Source organism: Sinocyclocheilus grahami, unplaced genomic scaffold (assembly GCF_001515645.1).
Source record: "Sinocyclocheilus grahami isolate Dianchi unplaced genomic scaffold, SAMN03320097.WGS_v1.1 scaffold102.1, whole genome shotgun sequence".
In the NCBI taxonomy this organism is placed as follows: domain Eukaryota; kingdom Metazoa; phylum Chordata; class Actinopteri; order Cypriniformes; family Cyprinidae; genus Sinocyclocheilus; species Sinocyclocheilus grahami.
Window position 1 is genome coordinate 347,971 of NW_015505281.1, and position 15,476 is coordinate 363,446.

The following is a 15,476-nucleotide window of genomic DNA, read 5'->3' on the forward strand; positions in this document are numbered from 1 at the left end:
CGCTATGCTCCCGACTAAAGAGCCTTTCGCCATTTCCTCAGGAATGGAGTAACTGACCTGCCCGAGAGCAGAACTGAGAGAGAGAAACCAAATAAACAGCAGTACTTGCCGCGCCATTGTTCTGTCCGACATTTTGCAGAAGACAACGGAATGAAGATTGAAGCAGAAAACAAATAAATCAATCCAAGAAGCTGGAGGAAATCATCTATAAATCCAAAGTGACAAAAACTAAGAAAGTCTGTAATTCCAGAAGTATATTGAATACAGTATCTCTGTGATTTGTCTTCTCTCTCCTCCTCAGACTGTGCTCTCAGCTTCTGTCTCTCTCGAATAATATGGTGATGATGGGGGTGGAACTGCAGCAGATCTGCTCTCTAAACTGACATATTGACCAACAGCGGCACTATGAGTCCAGTCTGATGAACTACAGAAAACGTAAAAATGATAAACCTTTAACTTAGTGACAGACATATCTGAGAAAAGCAATTTACAAAAAGTCATGAAAGATAAAACTAGCAAATGTCAATCGTAATACAAATTTCTATTATATAAAACAATTGTACGGGTTTGTGTAAATAAGATTTTAGAAAAGTATTGAAACAAATAAATGTATTGTTCCCTCAGTGTTTTGATCAGGTCTTATCTATGAGTTTGTTGATCAGAGAGGTCAAGGAGAAATATATAAAATACAATTAATCACATACAAAGTATCCGAAAACTAATGAAAAAGTGCATAGTTTAAATATTAACAGGAAGACAGACCGATCAGCTGCTGAAAAAAAAACTAAAAAAGACTAAGGTAAAGAGATGCATAAGAATACATAAGAGAAAATGACCGCTTTGCTGTATTTCAGGACCATGGTCAGGGAAACTGAAGTTCCTTTTTTCATGACAATGACACTTGAGGGAAAAAATAAATAATGACACTAATTATTAAATACATAGGTAATAATAATAATAATAGTTCGAAAAAACTAAATAAAATATAGAAAAATCTAATTCTACTTGACGTATCTAAGTGAAAAATGTACGAATAAAAATACAGAATAATGACCTGAGTAACCGAACTGCTGAAAAGAAAATTACACAAAATGACCAAACCATTCTAAAAGTTAAAAAATGTCTGTTTGTTAGAATTGCAGAAATGATTCGCTTCAGAAAAGTAATCGGTTCAACAGTCGAAGCAAAAATGACAAACCATGACAGCCAACGTTTTAAATACTGCATAAATTAGTTAAATTAAATCTCACCTGATCATCAAATTCATCACTGATCAGTTTCCCTCTTTGCGAATGCGTGAGTGTTTGTGCTCCACTGCTGTCCAGACTAATGATGCTTTCACTGCAAGGTCTGTCGTATTTCAGATCACTCTTTCTGGAGTCAGTGGTTCTGCAAACCTCATAATTGTACACGTGCTGTAAAGTTCCTGTGCCCCCTACGTCTGCGTAAAGAGGCGGATAATACGGAATAACTGGAAGATTCGCTCCAGATTTGTAAAACATCCGCTCGCGTCTCCATCTGTAGCATTTGACTGACAGTATGGCCTCTGTGATTTGTCTTCTCTCTCCTCCTCAGACTGTGCTCTCAGCTTCTGTCTCTCTCGAATAATATGGTGATGATGGGGGTGGAACTGCAGCAGATCTGCTCTCTAAACTGACATATTGACCAACAGCGGCACTATGAGTCCAGTCTGATGAACTACAGAAAACGTAAAAATGATAAACCTTTAACTTAGTGACAGACATATCTGAGAAAAGCAATTTACAAAAAGTCATGAAAGATAAAACTAGCAAATGTCAATCGTAATACAAATTTCTATTATATAAAACAATTGTACGGGTTTGTGTAAATAAGATTTTAGAAAAGTATTGAAACAAATAAATGTATTGTTCCCTCAGTGTTTTGATCAGGTCTTATCTATGAGTTTGTTGATCAGAGAGGTCAAGGAGAAATATATAAAATACAATTAATCACATACAAAGTATCCGAAAACTAATGAAAAAGTGCATAGTTTAAATATTAACAGGAAGACAGACCGATCAGCTGCTGAAAAAAAAACTAAAAAAGACTAAGGTAAAGAGATGCATAAGAATACATAAGAGAAAATGACCGCTTTGCTGTATTTCAGGACCATGGTCAGGGAAACTGAAGTTCCTTTTTTCATGACAATGACACTTGAGGGAAAAAATAAATAATGACACTAATTATTAAATACATAGGTAATAATAATAATAATAGTTCGAAAAAACTAAATAAAATATAGAAAAATCTAATTCTACTTGACGTATCTAAGTGAAAAATGTACGAATAAAAATACAGAATAATGACCTGAGTAACCGAACTGCTGAAAAGAAAATTACACAAAATGACCAAACCATTCTAAAAGTTAAAAAATGTCTGTTTGTTAGAATTGCAGAAATGATTCGCTTCAGAAAAGTAATCGGTTCAACAGTCGAAGCAAAAATGACAAACCATGACAGCCAACGTTTTAAATACTGCATAAATTAGTTAAATTAAATCTCACCTGATCATCAAATTCATCACTGATCAGTTTCCCTCTTTGCGAATGCGTGAGTGTTTGTGCTCCACTGCTGTCCAGACTAATGATGCTTTCACTGCAAGGTCTGTCGTATTTCAGATCACTCTTTCTGGAGTCAGTGGTTCTGCAAACCTCATAATTGTACACGTGCTGTAAAGTTCCTGTGCCCCCTACGTCTGCGTAAAGAGGCGGATAATACGGAATAACTGGAAGATTCGCTCCAGATTTGTAAAACATCCGCTCGCGTCTCCATCTGTAGCATTTGACTGACAGTATGGCAATGATAGACACGATAAAGAGAAACGAAACTACAGCCAAGGCCAAGACCAGATAGAAAGTCAGGTTGTCGTTGTAGTCCTTGTCGTGCGTAAAGTCAGTGAACTCCGAGAGCACTTATCTGTGACTAAACTGAAGAAATTAGCATTTGACGACTTCAAGGTGAAAGGAATGTTCTCATTAACTGAACATTGAACTTTCCCGTTTTCTCCCGAATCAAGATCCTGAACATTTATCATCGTTACCACCGTCTCAGACGCGGAATTTTCAGCTATCACGTTTGTTTTGGACATAATATTGATCACTGGTTTATTATCATTGATATCAATTGCATCAACTATGATCTTACACGAATCAGTAAAGCCTCCATGATCACTCGCTTGAACGCGAATCTCAAAGTGCCGAGCTTGTTCATAATCAACTAGACCGATCAACTGTACTTTGCCATCAGTCTCGTTGATTTCAAATATGTCTCGAACTTTATCTAGCGTGTTTGTTATTGAATAGACTATTTCACCGTTTACTCCTTGATCTGGATCCGACGCACTAACTGTCGTCACAATTGTTCCTTTTGGTGAATTTTCTGTTACAGCAGTTTTATAAACTGACTGTGTGAAAACAGGAGCGTTATCGTTCGCATCTAAAACAATAATATTTATCTGAATATTACCAGACATTTGTGGATCTCCCCCGTCAATAGCTGTTAACGTTAAAGACATGTCATCCTGCTTCTCACGATCTAGAGGCTTTTGTAAAATCATTTCGACATTTTGTCCTCCCACTGGCTGGCTCTTAAATTTCAAGGCAAAATTATCTGTCGGTTTTAATGTGTAGGTCTGCAAACCATTAATTCCAACGTCAAGATCTCTAGCAGGTTCTATTGTAAATTTGGTACCAATTGATGCAGATTCGCTAATTCTAAATATAATTTCATTTTTTTCAAAAAATGGTGCGTTGTCATTTATATCAAGCACCTCAACATTAACACTGTAAAACTCCATTGGGCTTTCAAGAATAATCTGAAAATGTAGCGCGCAAGGCGTTGTCTGTCCGCATAGCACCTCTCGGTCTATTCTCTCTTTGATAAGGAGGACTCCTCTTTCTTTATTCAGCTCGATGTATTCAGCGCTGTCTCCAGTATAAATACGCGCTTTACCCGATTTCAGTCTCTTTAAATCTAAACCCAAATCCTGCGCTATGCTCCCGACTAAAGAGCCTTTCGCCATTTCCTCAGGAATGGAGTAACTGACCTGCCCGAGAGCAGAACTGAGAGAGAGAAACCAAATAAGCAGCAATACTTGCCGCGCCATTGTTCTGTCCGACATTTTGCAGAAGACCACGGAATGAAGATTCAAGCAGAAAACAAATAAATCAATCCAAGAAGCTGGAGGAAATGATGTATATATATATCCAAAGCTATAAGAACTAACAAAAGTGTCTGTAATTCCAGAAAAAGGATTATAAACACAGTATCTCCGTGATCAGTCTTCTCTCTCCTCCTCAGACTGTGCTCTCAGCTTCTGTCTCTCTCTAATAATATGGTGATGATGGGGGTGGAACTGCAGCAGATTTGCTCTCTAAACTGACATATTGACCAACAGCGGCACTAAGAGTCCAGTCTGATGAACTACATAATGACCAAATAGAAGCAGTTTTTTTCTACACTACGAGACACGTTTTAGAATTATTCCACATTGCAATAATAATTAAAATACTGCCGCTGCGATTGTCAATCAAAATAAAATTATCTAAAAAATTAGCTATGATTGCATGATTTCCCATAAACAAATTCTAAAAGTAAAAATATAATAATAATAATAATAATAAACAAAATAAAATAAAATAAAATGAAAAGGATTAGATATTGAATTAGCACAAACTTAGGTGTGCCTCTTAACGGAATAATAGAGAGAAACGTGAAATATATTAATATGAACCAATACGAGACTTTTAAATTCTAAACGTATTGAGAGACTGGAAGGACGTAGAAGTTCTACATTATATGCTTCAACAAACGGAGGTAAAGGAAAAAACTAAGCAAAAAACCCCCAAGCCTGAACCTTTCAGCACCACGGCCAGTTACCATGAATTTGAGTTCTGCTGGTGTTCACAAGCATATAAGAAAGGTACTCTAAACAGTCTTCAAAAACGCATTGTAATTTTACAACTGTAAAATATGGATAAGGCAGATAAAACCACTTAACTTTACAGCAGAAACACCTTCCAAAGAATGGAAATGGTCTTAAAGTAGCAACACGAGAATATTCATTTTATTTAAAAACCGATAAAATACTTGAATCATATAACTATTGCAAATACACCTCACATTAAAAAAGGAACATTAACACAAGAAAATAAATAGCAGGGAAATACTTCATTCTACAGCTACGATGCCATCATAAAAATAAAAGTCTAATTAAGTGAGCAGCAACTAGATTGTTATTGTATGCAAAATTGGAAATATTTAAGATGTATGAACGGATTGAATGCTTTTGCAGTCAAAAGTGTTGTACGCTGCTACACAAACTGTAAATAAAAAAATCTCACCTGATCAAAGTCTTCATTGATCAGTTTTCCTCTTTGCGCATGCGTGAGTGTCTGTGTTCCACTGCTGTCCAGACTAATGACGCTTTCACTGCAAGGTCTGCCGTATTTCAGATCACTCTTTCTGGAGTCAGTGGTTCTGCAAACCTCATAATTGTACACGTGCTGTAAAGTTCCTGTGCCCCCTACGTCTGCGTAAAGAGGCGGATAATACGGAATAACTGGAAGATTCGCTCCAGATTTGTAAAACATCCGCTCGCGTCTCCATCTGTAGCATTTGACTGACAGTATGGCGATGATAGACACGATAAAAAGAAACGAAACTACAGCCAAGGCCAAGACCAGATAGAAAGTCAGGTTGTCGTTGTAGTCCTTGTGCGGAAAGTCAGTGAACTCTTCAGGGAAGCTGTCCGCCACCGCCACGTTAACATTGACTGTAGCTGATCGAGAGGGTTGCCCGTTGTCCTCAGGAATGGAGTAACTGACCTGCCCGAGAGCAGAACTGAGAGAGAGAAACCAAATAAGCAGCAATACTTGCCGCGCCATTGTTCTGTCCGACATTTTGCAGAAGACCACGGAATGAAGATTCAAGCAGAAAACAAATAAATCAATCCAAGAAGCTGGAGGAAATGATGTATATATATATCCAAAGCTATAAGAACTAACAAAAGTGTCTGTAATTCCAGAAAAAGGATTATAAACACAGTATCTCCGTGATCAGTCTTCTCTCTCCTCCTCAGACTGTGCTCTCAGCTTCTGTCTCTCTCTAATAATATGGTGATGATGGGGGTGGAACTGCAGCAGATTTGCTCTCTAAACTGACATATTGACCAACAGCGGCACTAAGAGTCCAGTCTGATGAACTACATAATGACCAAATAGAAGCAGTTTTTTTCTACACTACGAGACACGTTTTAGAATTATTCCACATTGCAATAATAATTAAAATACTGCCGCTGCGATTGTCAATCAAAATAAAATTATCTAAAAAATTAGCTATGATTGCATGATTTCCCATAAACAAATTCTAAAAGTAAAAATATAATAATAATAATAATAATAAACAAAATAAAATAAAATAAAATGAAAAGGATTAGATATTGAATTAGCACAAACTTAGGTGTGCCTCTTAACGGAATAATAGAGAGAAACGTGAAATATATTAATATGAACCAATACGAGACTTTTAAATTCTAAACGTATTGAGAGACTGGAAGGACGTAGAAGTTCTACATTATATGCTTCAACAAACGGAGGTAAAGGAAAAAACTAAGCAAAAAACCCCCAAGCCTGAACCTTTCAGCACCACGGCCAGTTACCATGAATTTGAGTTCTGCTGGTGTTCACAAGCATATAAGAAAGGTACTCTAAACAGTCTTCAAAAACGCATTGTAATTTTACAACTGTAAAATATGGATAAGGCAGATAAAACCACTTAACATTACAGCAGAAACACCTTCCAAAGAATGGAAATGGTCTTAAAGTAGCAACACGAGAATATTCATTTTATTTAAAAACCGATAAAATACTTGAATCATATAACTATTGCAAATACACCTCACATTAAAAAAGGAACATTAACACAAGAAAATAAATAGCAGGGAAATACTTCATTCTACAGCTACGATGCCATCATAAAAATAAAAGTCTAATTAAGTGAGCAGCAACTAGATTGTTATTGTATGCAAAATTGGAAATATTTAAGATGTATGAACGGATTGAATGCTTTTGCAGTCAAAAGTGTTGTACGCTGCTACACAAACTGTAAATAAAAAAATCTCACCTGATCAAAGTCTTCATTGATCAGTTTTCCTCTTTACACATGCGAGAGTGTCTGTGTTCCACTGCTGTCCAGACTAATGAAGCTTTCACTGCAAGGTCTGCCGTATTTCAGATCACTCTTTCTGGAGTCAGTGGTTCTGCAAACCTCATAATTGTACACGTGCTGTAAAGTTCCTGTGCCCCCTACGTCTGCGTAAAGAGGCGGATAATACGGAATAACTGGAAGATTCGCTCCAGATTTGTAAAACATCCGCTCGCGTCTCCATCTGTAGCATTTGACTGACAGTATGGCGATGATAGACACGATAAAAAGAAACGAAACTACAGCCAAGGCCAAGACCAGATAGAAAGTCAGGTTGTCGTTGTAGTCCTTGTGCGGAAAGTCAGTGAACTCTTCAGGGAAGCTGTCCGCCACCGCCACGTTAACATTGACTGTAGCTGATCGAGAGGGTTGCCCGTTGTCCTCCACTACAACAGTGAGTCTTTGTTTCACAGCATCTTTATCTGTCACTTGGCGCACAGTTCTTAATTCTCCATTCTGTAAGCCCACTTCAAACAGTGACCTGTCTGTTGCTTTCTGCAGTTTATATGACAGCCAGGCATTCTGTCCAGAGTCCACATCAACAGCCACCACTTTAGTCACCAGATAACCCACATCTGCAGAACGAGGCACCATTTCAGCCACCACAGAAGCGCCTGACTGGACCGGATACAGAACCTGAGGCGCATTGTCATTCTGGTCCTGAATTATTATTTTCACACTCACGTTGCTGCTGAGAGGAGGAGAGCCTCCGTCCTGCGCTTTTACGCGGAACTGGAAATCTTTGATCTGCTCGTAATCGAAAGATCGCACAGCGTGTATGACTCCACTATCAGCACTAACGGACACTAACGAGGAGACGGGCACTCCGTTAACCGACGAGTCCTCCAGTATGTAAGACACACGGGCATTCTGGTTAAAATCTGCGTCTCTGGCTCTGACTGTGAATATTGAAAGACCCGGTGTGTTGTTTTCTTGTACAGAGGCCTCATATGAGCTCTTGTCAAAGACAGGCACGTTATCATTCACATCTGATATCTGTAAGGAGAGAGTGACGCTGCTGGAGAGAGAGGGCACGCCCTCATCAGCGCACGTCACACTGATGTTATACTCAGACTCGCGCTCTCTGTCTAAATCACCGTCTGTGACTAAACTGAAGAAATTTACATTTGACGACTTCAAGGTGAAAGGAATGTTCTCATTAACTGAACATTGAACTTTCCCGTTTTCTCCCGAATCAAGATCCTGAACATTTATCATCGTTACCACCGTCTCAGACGCGGAATTTTCAGCTATCACGTTTGTTTTTGACATAATATTGATCACTGGTTTATTGTCATTGATATCAATTACATCAACTATGATTTTACAAGAATCAGTCAGACCACCGTGATCACTCGCTTGAACGCGTAGCTCATAATTGCGAGCTTTTTCAAAGTCTATTATTCCGACCGCCGTAACTTGGCCACTGTCTTTATCTATTTCAAATAACTGTTGATCATCATCTTGCATGTTTGCAATAGAATACTCTACTTTATTATTTACACCCTCATCTGCATCAGTTGCGCTCACTTGTGACACTATAGTGTCTTTTGGCGCATTCTCTGTCACAGTCGCTTTATAAATTGATTGCAAGAAGACAGGAGCATTGTCGTTTGCGTCTAAAACCGTAATGTGAATCTCTATGCTGCCAGACAACTGAGGATCTCCTCCATCAATAGCTGTGAGCACTAATTTTATATCATGCTGTTTTTCACGATCTAAAGGCTTTTGTAGAACCAATTCAACATTTTCCCCGTCTCCCTGTTGATTTTTAAATTTAAGATTAAAATTATGAGTGGGTTTTAGCGTATAGCTTTGAAGGCCGTTGATTCCCACATCGAGATCTATTGCAGGCTCTAACATAAATTTAGACCCTAAAATAACTGATTCGCTGATTCTAAAAATAATCGTACTCTTTTTAAAACTGGGAAAATTGTCATTAATATCTGTTATTTCAATTGTAACTCTAAAAAATTCCATTGGGTTTTCTAGAATAATCTGAAAATGTAGCGCGCAAGGCGTTGTCTGTCCGCATAGCGCCTCTCGGTCTATTCTCTCTTTGATAAGGAGGACTCCTCTTTCTTTATTCAGCTCGATGTATTCAGCGCTGTCTCCAGTATAAATACGCGCTTTACCCGATTTCAGTCTCTTTAAATCTAAACCCAAATCCTGCGCAATGTTCCCGACTAAAGAGCCTTTCGCCATTTCCTCATGAATGGAGTAACTGACCTGCCCGAGAGCAGAACTGAGAGAGAGAAACCAAATATACAGCAGTACTTGCCGCGCCATTGTCCTGTCCGACATTTTGCAGAAGACCACGGAAGGAAGATTAAGGTAGAAAGCAAATAAATAAATCCAAAAAGCTGGAGAAAATCGTGTATATCCAAAGTGACGAAAACTAACAAAAAAGTCAGTAATTTAAAGAAAAGGATAGTAAATACAGTATCTTCGTGATCAGTCTTCTCTCCTCCTCCTCAGACTGTGAAGTCAGATTCTGTCTGTCTCTAATAATATGGTGATGATGGGGGTGGAACTGCAGCAGAGCTGCTCTCTAAACTGACATATTGACCAACAGCGGCACTATGAGTCCAGTCTGATGAACTACAGAAAATTAAAAACGAATAAACCTTAATCTCTGTGTTAGACATATCTAAGAAAAGCAAGTTACTGAATAAAGTACTCAAGTAAAAAAAAAAAAAAAACTAGCAAATGTGCATTATACTACAAACATCTAAGAGATAACATGATTGTATGAGTTTTTGTAAATAAGATTTAAAGAAAAAAACCCCGAAACAAATAAATTTCTCGTTCCCTCAGTGTTTTGATCAGGTCCTATCCGCGTGTCCATTCATCAGAGAGTCAGGGAGAAAAATCTGAAATATAATTGAACACATACCAAGCATCTGAAACCTAATTAAATGTTGTATCCTTTAACCGTGAACAGGAGGACAGAACAAACAGAGAAACTGCAGACAAAAATTCTCAAAAAGCACGGTGCTGTGGCGATGCATCAGAATACATGAGGAAAATTACCGCCTCGCTGCATTTCAGGACCATGGACAGGGAAGCTGAAGTTTCTAATTTCATGACAAGTACAACAGTCGTGCAGAAAAAAAAGTTGAGGTCAAATAGGAATTAAAAATGCCACCGCATGTTAAATCGCTAGCCTATGAATCAGTGACAGTGCATTACCTCGGACCTAAAATTAAACTAAATAAACAAATACTAAAAGAAAAACTAATATATATTTTTTTAAAAACCAACTTCTACATAATTCATAACATTTTTCTTTCTATTTTTTTTGACTGTACAAAATGTGATACGAATAAAAACAGAGAACAATTATTTGAGTAATAGAAATGCAGAAAATACACAACAATTAAAACTGACTAAACTATAACATCATCAAAACCAACCATTATTTAATTGTCAACTGCTCACAAAGAAAAAGAAAATGAATCAGCGATACTGTCAAAAGCTAAAGCAAAAATGATTAATTATGAGGAACAACGTTTTAAAATATCAATATAAATTAACTGTAAAAATATTTCTCACCTTATCACAATCATCAAAGTTCAGTGTCTCCCTTTGCGCATGCGTGAGTGTTTGTGTTCCGCTGCTGTCCAGACTAATGATGCTCTCACTGCAAGGTCTGCCATATTTCAGATCACTCTTTCTGGAGTCAGTGGTTCTGCAAACCTCATAATTGTACACGTGCTGTAAAGTTCCTGTGCCCCCTACGTCTGCGTAAAGAGGCGGATAATACGGAATAACTGGAAGATTCGCTCCAGATTTGTAAAACATCCGCTCGCGTCTCCATCTGTAGCATTTGACTGACAGTATGGCGATAATAGACACGATAAAGAGAAACGAAACTACAGCCAAGGCCAAGACCAGATAGAAAGTCAGGTTGTCGTTGTAGTCCTTGTCGTGCGTAAAGTCAGTGAACTCCGAGAGCACTTCAGGGAAGCTGTCCGCCACCGCCACGTTAACATTGACTGTAGCTGATCGAGAGGGGAAATTGGTATTTGTCGACTTCAGAGTAAAGGGAATGTTCTCATTAACTGAACACACAATTTTACCGTTTTCTTCTGCATCTGGGTCTTGTGCGTTTATCATTGTTACAACAGTTCCAGGATTAGAGTTTTCTGATATTGTGGTTAATTTAGACATTATGTTGATCTGTGGTTTATTGTCATTTATATCAATCACATCCACATCGATTTTACAAGAATCAGTCAGACCACCGTCATCGCTGGCCTGCACATGAATTTGATAGTGGCTAGCTTTCTCGTAATCTATATTGCCCGTTACTCTCATCTCACCGTTTGTTTCGTTAATTTCAAACAACTCCGGAACATTGTCGAGGGTATTTGTAATAGCATACGTAATTTTGCCGTAAGATCCCTCATCCAAATCAGAAGCGCTCACAATCGTCACAACTGTGTCTTTAAAAGCATTCTCGGTGATACTCGCTTTATATGTTTTATGAGTAAAAACAGGCGCATTATCGTTAGCATCTAAAACAGTAATAAGTATCTGTGCAGTACCAGACAATTGTGGATCACCTCCATCTATCGCTGTCAGAACCAAAGACAAATGGTCTTGCTTTTCACGATCGAGAGGTTTTAGAAGAACCATTTCTACTAGCTTACTACCGTCTCCCTGACTTTGCAATTTTAAAGAAAAATTATCAGTAGGCTTTATTATATAAGTCTGAAGGCCGTTTATTCCGACGTCTAAATCCATCGCTCTCTCTAAAACAAAAACTGCCCCAGTTGCAGCTGACTCACTAATTCTGAATTTCATCTCAGCTCGTTTAAAAGATGGCGAATGGTCATTTATATCTGTAACTTCGATTGTAACTGAGTAAAATTCCATTGGGTTTTCAAGAATAATCTGAAAATGTAGCGCGCAAGGCGTTGTCTGTCCGCAAAGCGCCTCTCGGTCTATTCTCTCTTTGATAAGGAGGACTCCTCTTTCTTTATTCAGCTCGATGTATTCAGCGCTGTCTCCTGTAAAAATACGCGCTTTACCCGATTTCAGTCTCTTTAAATCTAAACCCAAATCCTGCGCTATGTTCCCGACTAAAGAGCCTTTGGCCATTTCCTCAGGAATGGAGTAACTAACCTGCCCGAGAGCCGAACTGAGAGAGAGAAACCAAATAAACAGCAGTACTTGCCGCGCCATTGTTCTGTCCGACATTTTGCAGAAGACCATAGAAGAGAAGATTAAGACAGAAAGCAAATAAAACAATCCAAAAAGCTGGAGGAAATTATGTGTAACTCCAAAGTGAAGAGAACTAACAAAAAAGTCTGTAAATCAAAGACAAGGATACTAAATACTGTATCTCTGTGATTTGTCTTCTCTCTCCTTCGCAGACTGTGCTCTCAGCTTCTGTCTCTCTCTAATAATATGGTGATGATGGGGGTGGAACTGCAGCAGATCTGCTCTCTAAACTGACATATTGACCAACAGCGGCACTATGAGTCCAGTCTGATGAACTACAGAAAATGTAAAATTAATAACCATTTTTCTCTGTCAGAAATGTATAAGACAAGCAATTTACCGAACAAAGTACTGCAATATAGAACTAGCAAATGTCTATTATGATACAAACATCTAAGAGATAAAATGATTTAATGAGTTATTGTAAATACGATTTAATTAAAAAATGTAAACAAATTTATTGTTCCCTCAGTGTTTTGATCAGGCCCCATCCGCATGTCCATTGATCAGAGATACAGGGAGAAATATATAAAATACAATTATTCAGATACCAAGGACCTGAAAACTAATGAAAGCTTGAATCATTTAAATGTGAAAAAGAGGATAGACAGACAAACTGCAGTTTAAAAAAACAAGAAGAAAGAAAAAGACTGCTGTAAAAAGACGTATCAGAATCCATGACGAAAATGACCGCCTCGCAGCATTTCAGGACCATGGTCAGGGAAGTTGAAGTTTCTCACTTCATGACAAAAACAAGTACAACAGTCGTGCATAAAAAAGTAAAGGTTGAATAAAAATTGAAAATGCCACAGCATGTTAAATCGCTAGCATATGTATCAGTGACAATGTGCCATATTACCTCGGACTTCAAATAAAAATAAATAAATAAATAAATAACCATAATGTACAAAAAACAAAACAAAAACTTCTACTTAACGCATTAAAAAAATGTAAAAATAAAAAATAAAAGAAAGTATTTTTTTCTTACCTGTACAAAAAGAGATACAAATAAAAAATAGACTAATAATTTGACTATACTAGAAATGCAGAACATATACAACTATAAAAACTGACCAGACTATAATATATCAAAATACCCAATTATTTAATAGTCAACTTAAAATTGCAGAAACTATTTATTTCAGACAAATAATCAGTGACGTGTCAACAACAGCTGAAGCAAAAATTAATAATTATTAGAAACATATTTTTAAAATATAATATTGGCTGTAAAAAAATATTTCTCACCTGATCGTCACAATCGTCAAAGTTCATTCTCTCCCTTTGCGCATGCGTGAGTGTCTGTGTTCCACTGCTGTCCAGACTAATGACGCTTTCACTGCAAGGTCTGTCGTATTTCAGATCACTCTTTCTGGAGTCAGTGGTTCTGCAAACCTCATAATTGTACACGTGCTGTAAAGTTCCTGTGCCCCCTACGTCTGCGTAAAGAGGCGGATAATATGGAATAACTGGAAGATTCGCTCCAGATTTGTAAAACATCCGCTCGCGTCTCCATCTGTAGCATTTGACTGACAGTATGGCGATGATAGACACGATAAAGAGAAACGAAACTACAGCCAAGGCCAAGACCAGATAGAAAGTCTCTAATAATATGGTGATGATGGGGGTGGAACTGCAGCAGATCTGCTCTCTAAACTGACATATTGACCAACAGCGGCACTATGAGTCCAGTCTGATGAACTACAGAAAATGTAAAATTAATAACCATTTTTCTCTGTCAGAAATGTATAAGACAAGCAATTTACCGAACAAAGTACTGCAATATAGAACTAGCAAATGTCTATTATGATACAAACATCTAAGAGATAAAATGATTTAATGAGTTATTGTAAATACGATTTAATTAAAAAATGTAAACAAATTTATTGTTCCCTCAGTGTTTTGATCAGGCCCCATCCGCATGTCCATTGATCAGAGATACAGGGAGAAATATATAAAATACAATTATTCAGATACCAAGGACCTGAAAACTAATGAAAGCTTGAATCATTTAAATGTGAAAAAGAGGATAGACAGACAAACTGCAGTTTAAAAAAACAAGAAGAAAGAAAAAGACTGCTGTAAAAAGACGTATCAGAATCCATGACGAAAATGACCGCCTCGCAGCATTTCAGGACCATGGTCAGGGAAGTTGAAGTTTCTCACTTCATGACAAAAACAAGTACAACAGTCGTGCATAAAAAAGTAAAGGTTGAATAAAAATTGAAAATGCCACAGCATGTTAAATCGCTAGCATATGTATCAGTGACAATGTGCCATATTACCTCGGACTTCAAATAAAAAATAAAAAATAAATAACCATAATGTACAAAAAACAAAACAAAAACTTCTACTTAACGCATTAAAAAAATGTAAAAATAAAAAATAAAAGAAAGTATTTTTTTCTTACCTGTACAAAAAGAGATACAAATAAAAAATAGACTAATAATTTGACTATACTAGAAATGCAGAACATATACAACTATAAAAACTGACCAGACTATAATATATCAAAATACCCAATTATTTAATAGTCAACTTAAAATTGCAGAAACTATTTATTTCAGACAAATAATCAGTGACGTGTCAACAACAGCTGAAGCAAAAATTAATAATTATTAGAAACATATTTTTAAAATATAATATTGGCTGTAAAAAAATATTTCTCACCTGATCGTCACAATCGTCAAAGTTCATTCTCTCCCTTTGCGCATGCGTGAGTGTCTGTGTTCCACTGCTGTCCAGACTAATGACGCTTTCACTGCAAGGTCTGTCGTATTTCAGATCACTCTTTCTGGAGTCAGTGGTTCTGCAAACCTCATAATTGTACACGTGCTGCAAAGTTCCTGTGCCCCCTACGTCTGCGTAAAGAGGCGGATAATATGGAATAACTGGAAGATTCGCTCCAGATTTGTAAAACATCCGCTCGCGTCTCCATCTGTAGCATTTGACTGACAGTATGGCGATGATAGACACGATAAAGAGAAACGAAACTACAGCCAAGGCCAAGACCAGATAGAAAGT

General features: G+C 37.4%; 2 protein-coding genes across 3 annotated transcripts in view; both read right to left on the reverse strand.

Moving 5' to 3' along the window:
- Positions 1 to 1,207: 1,207 nt before the first annotated feature.
- Positions 1,208 to 15,476, reverse strand: part of LOC107588304 (protocadherin beta-11-like) — a 23,998-nt gene continuing 9,729 nt past the window's right edge. Inside the window, exons 2-3 of one of the 2 annotated variants that reach the window (XM_016276346.1) lie at positions 2,819 to 2,896; positions 1,208 to 1,544 (exon numbers count right to left, since the gene is read on the reverse strand). In XM_016276346.1, the coding sequence (XP_016131832.1) occupies positions 1,215 to 1,544; positions 2,819 to 2,896 (408 nt within the window). In that variant the 3' untranslated portion in view covers positions 1,208 to 1,214. Of the gene's footprint in view, positions 1,545 to 2,481; positions 2,897 to 15,476 lie in introns of those variants that run through there. The other variant, XM_016276345.1, reaches the window with a different exon arrangement.
- Positions 7,176 to 9,688, reverse strand: LOC107588307 (protocadherin beta-16-like). Its single transcript, XM_016276348.1, has one exon. The coding sequence runs from the start codon at positions 9,525 to 9,527 to the stop codon at positions 7,176 to 7,178; it is 2,352 nt and encodes a 783-aa protein (XP_016131834.1). The 5' UTR covers positions 9,528 to 9,688.

Bases quoted from the DNA above. Each gene is read 5' to 3' on its own strand.
- LOC107588307 (XM_016276348.1), bottom strand. From the start codon at position 9,527: ATGTCGGACAGGACAATGGCGCGGCAAGTACTGCTGTATATTTGGTTT.